This window comes from Camellia sinensis, unplaced genomic scaffold (assembly GCF_055761805.1).
Source record: "Camellia sinensis isolate YWXY unplaced genomic scaffold, ASM5576180v1 Unanchor3, whole genome shotgun sequence".
Classification (NCBI taxonomy): domain Eukaryota; kingdom Viridiplantae; phylum Streptophyta; class Magnoliopsida; order Ericales; family Theaceae; genus Camellia; species Camellia sinensis.
This window is the reverse complement of record NW_028129178.1, coordinates 3029046-3033312: the sequence shown is the minus strand read 5'-3', so window position 1 is coordinate 3033312 and position 4267 is coordinate 3029046. Positions and strand designations below refer to the sequence as shown.

General features: G+C 39.5%; 1 protein-coding gene across 2 annotated transcripts; it reads right to left on the bottom strand.

Moving 5' to 3' along the window:
* Positions 1–336: 336 nt before the first annotated feature.
* Positions 337–3929, bottom strand: LOC114265470 (putative xyloglucan glycosyltransferase 12). Of its 2 annotated transcripts, none has more exons than XM_028206291.2 (5): positions 2827–3929; positions 2375–2683; positions 1900–2190; positions 1691–1804; positions 337–1425 (listed from the first exon to the last, which is right to left on the bottom strand). In XM_028206291.2, the coding sequence occupies exons 1-5, from the start codon at positions 3541–3543 to the stop codon at positions 799–801; spliced, it is 2058 nt and encodes a 685-aa protein (XP_028062092.2). In that variant the 5' UTR covers positions 3544–3929; the 3' UTR covers positions 337–798. The 2 variants fall into 2 exon arrangements, with proteins under 2 accessions (XP_028062092.2, XP_028062093.2); XM_028206292.2 differs by having other exon boundaries at positions 1900–2076; positions 2827–3888.
* Positions 3930–4267: the final 338 nt, after the last annotated feature.

Below are 4267 nucleotides of genomic sequence, written 5' to 3'. Positions count from 1 at the left end.
GAGGATTGAACGCATAGTTAAATCTCAACACTACCCTTCCAAACTTCTAATTTTTTACCTAACTCATGCTATTTTTAACTTATTTCTCAAAATTGAAAATTATTTGATTGAACAGTATTTTCAAAACACTACTTGAAAACTCTATTGTATTAACTTCAAACAATATCTTAAAAATTATAGTGCTTGCAATACAATAGAGTTTTCAAGACACGGTTTGCAGTTGTGTTTTTGAAATCACTGTTACACCTTTGAGAAACAAGTTAAAACCACATGTATTTCGAAAATAAGATAGTGATTTGTGAAAAAGAATAACACCATTCAAAAAAACATATCAGCTGCCACCGATCGAAACGATTAATAAACATCATTCAGTAAAATTGGCGCTTCACACCAAGAGGATTGCCTGAAATCCAGTCTCCATTGAACTGTAACTAAATTCCTAGTTTGAGGTTTAGACAAATAAATCTTTCTTACAAAAGAATAGAGCCAAAACCAATCCTTAAAAAGATCAAAAAAAAAAAAAATTATTGAATATAGTAATGAACATCACCATTTCCTAATGGGTTTTTCCTCTTATCTCCAGAATGAAGTGATTCTACAGTCCTTTTCACACATGATTCGTCCTATCTGTGGGATCAGTGGCTCTGGAAGGTGGAGAACAAGTAAGCAGAGCCCTCTCAGCCCTCCAAAAATCTCCCAATTGTCGCTCAACTTCCACGGTACTGAAATTCAGCACATGTTGCTATTGTTCCTTGTGCTTATATGATCCATATGTACCAAAGCCTATCAATTTCCGTTTCACTCAACCTGCTCACCGATCAAATCAAGACCAACCAACAAGAACGATATCCCCTGAAAGAGCAAGAAATAGAAATGGATACCCTGAGCAGACAATAGACTCCTTGCAGAAGCTGTGAGTAGAAGGAATGCCAATGCCAACTCTTTTGTATATATCCGATTATGCTTCTTCCTCCGAGAAGCCCTATGCTCCAGCAATTTGATTTCCTCTTGCATTTCTCCGAATTCAGGCACTGACACGCCCCTCTGATGCTTTGGCTCTTTCTCAGCCAAGGACACAAGATCGCCCTCAGATGATCGGCCTGATTTCTTGGTCACAACCCACTCGTATGCACTTCCTAGTTGGAACAGGCCAGAGATCATGGCATTGAACTTGGTGACCGACATGGTGTTTTCGAAGAGGAGGTAGGGTACAATGAAAGGAAATGATTTTGGGGCTGGTAGGATATTGAGGAATGACATAGTAGCCGGGACATAACATACAACCCATGCTGGAAGCTCAGCTTCTGGGATGAACATTGTCATGGGAAGAATTATGCAAAAAAGAGTGAATGAATAAAAGGGTAGTATAAGTTTTCTTAGGAGGAAGAAGAGGAAAATCATATTCACTTTCTTCCAAATGCTGATCTGCATAGGCACCAATGGAAACAGAATATGTCAGCAATTACAATCCAGCTCATTTTGTTGGGCATATAGGCTCTGATTGGATGAAGGATTTGAGGGGAGGATTTATAAAAATCGAAAGGAAAAGAGAATGAAAAAGTGACAAAAAAGTAACTCTTGTTTCATTCACTTTTCCCTTCACAAATCTGTCAAATCTTTAATCCAAACACAGCTACAGGTTGTGCTCACAGCAAATTCAAACAAGTGTTTCATTTTATTAGCTCAATACCTTTGATTTGATAATGGCTGGCAAACACAGTCGAAACAACTGCATTGGCCCAGAATGCCATCTATGCTGTTGTTTCCGGTAAGCTTCATAAGATTCAGGTAATTCACATTGGCACTGAAAACGGATCAGAACAAAAGTTACTTTTCGATTCACAAAATACTTAAAGCGGAAAACATTAACGATACTATCAAAGTATCACAGTAATATACCTCCACGTCATTAAGGAAGACGAATTTCCATCCATGGAGATGAGCCCGGACAGCAATGTCCATGTCCTCGACAGTGGTTCTCTCTAACCATCCACCGGACTCCTCTAAAGCCTTTATCCTCCACACACCGGCAGTCCCATTGAACCCGAAGAAATTGAGGAAAACTCCATTCACTTGCTGCTCTACCTCAAAATGAAAAGCTAAATTAATGTTCTGCAACCTTGTTAGAAGGTTTTCGTCCTTATTCACAAATGACCACCTCGCTTGAACAAGCCCTAGTTCCTCGTTATCCTACAATGTGTGCCCAAATGGAAGATTGGTTCACTTGGCTTAATTGCAGTGAACTTTGACATAGATAAGTAACCAAGTTCTTTAATTTCCACATTCACACAAGCACAAAGTATTGAATTGTCATGGAAATGCAGTGCAATTCATGAAATTGTAAACCAAACAACGTAGAACCCAATTTTAATACCTTGAAATGGGGAACTGTTCTTTGAAGAAAATCAGGGTTGGGTTGAAAATCCGCATCGAAAATGGCAACAAATTCATAGTCTTTGACATAGCTGCAATTCATGGCAGACTTGAGATTACCAGCTTTGTATCCGTCGCGGATTACTCGGTGCCGATAGAGAATGTTGGCACCCTCTTGCTGCCATTTATGAACCTCCTCTCTGATCAGCAGTTGGGTTGCTGGGTCGTCCGAATCATCAAGAATTTGAATTAGCAGTTTCGAATTGGGCCAATCTAAATTGCACACGGCAGCAATAGATTGCTGATAAACCTGATATAATGTATAAGTTAACAACTCTAAATTCAGACAAAAAAGCAAAATTCTACACGCACGCGCACAAAAAAAAAAAAAAAAAAAAAAAAAAAAAAAAAAAAAAAAGCATCAAATAATCAAATGGGTATTCCTGAATTTACCTCCTTTTCATTGCACATAGGAATCTGAACAAGAACCATGGGGAAGAAACCCCCCTCGCCGGACTCGAGATCGTCTGAACCGGCTTTTGGGACCGGTTTGATCTTCTTTAATCGGATCCATAAACAACCCAAACAAAGAACTAACCTATCCAAACTCTGAACAAGGAAGAGCAATATACAGACATGGGTAAGGAATTGAAGAGGTGGAGCTAGATAATTCAACCGAATCAAAACCCACAAGGAATACAAGGAATCAAACATGCCCAGAACAGATAAATAATCTATATGAAGATTTGGAGCACCAAAATGCCAACCCTTGTAATACGCAGCTACCTCAAACCCTAGTAACAAAACAGAGATCCACAGAAACACTTTTATGCAAGAATAGATGCGAGCTCTGACGGTGAAGTTCTCGGCGAATCTGTCGGTGCCGGTGTCTGCGTCGGTGTCGGTTTTTCCGGAGGCGATGCGGCGGCGGACGGCGGAGGCAATGGAGGATAAACAGCCGGCGGCTCGGTGGGCCTTGAGGAGGAGGACCCAAGTGAGCTGTTTGGCGTTCTTGTTTCTGGCTTTGTGGTTCGGGGAATGGGTTAGGAAATCGTGGTCAGAGGGGGATTGGAGCTCGACCATGGACCAGTTGATGGGGTTCTCCATCTTCACCACCACCGGCGTCCCCCTGGTGGTCTCTTTCGACCACCAATCGAACGACGGTGCCATTTTTAGCCTCTGATCTCAAAAACCCACTTCACAAAAAACTTGAAATGGATTGAAATTGTATCAATAATGGTAAAAACCCACGAGTGGAAAAGGGCTATGATTTTGAACCCATTTGCGGATGAGAGAGAAAACAACAGAGAAGAGAATGGATAAAGAAAGGGGAGAGAGAAAGAAACTTGAAAAGGATAACGCGTGGGTTAGGAATGGAAGCTATGCGTCTTCCATTCATAGCGACATTCGGATATCACTTATAGGAAGAAAACTAACTTGTTAGAGAGAGAGAGATGAGAGAGAATATACCAGAGAGAGACAGACAGGAAGAATGGAATGCAAGAGCAATTACTTGGAAGATGAGTCCAAAAGAGCTCCCATTTTAATTACAGCTTGCAAAATGCTTAAAGATCAGAATTGTAAAAGAAATTTGAAAATTGTCCCACCATAATTGGGCAGTAATTCCACGCCGTTACGGAGTTCGGAAAATTAGAAGTTTGAATGGCTGGAAATTTTAAAACGATATTATTTTTTGATTTTTTTTATTCTTTTAATGGTAAGATAATATTTTTTATATCATTTGAGTCTTAATTTTTTGGGCTACGAAACATTTTTGAAAGTTATTATAACTTATAACCTAACAGCTTATAGTTTATAATTGTGAATACAAATTGATTTTTGACTTATAAATTAAGTTTCTCCTCCTCACTCAAAGAATAAGTTGATTTTTGAC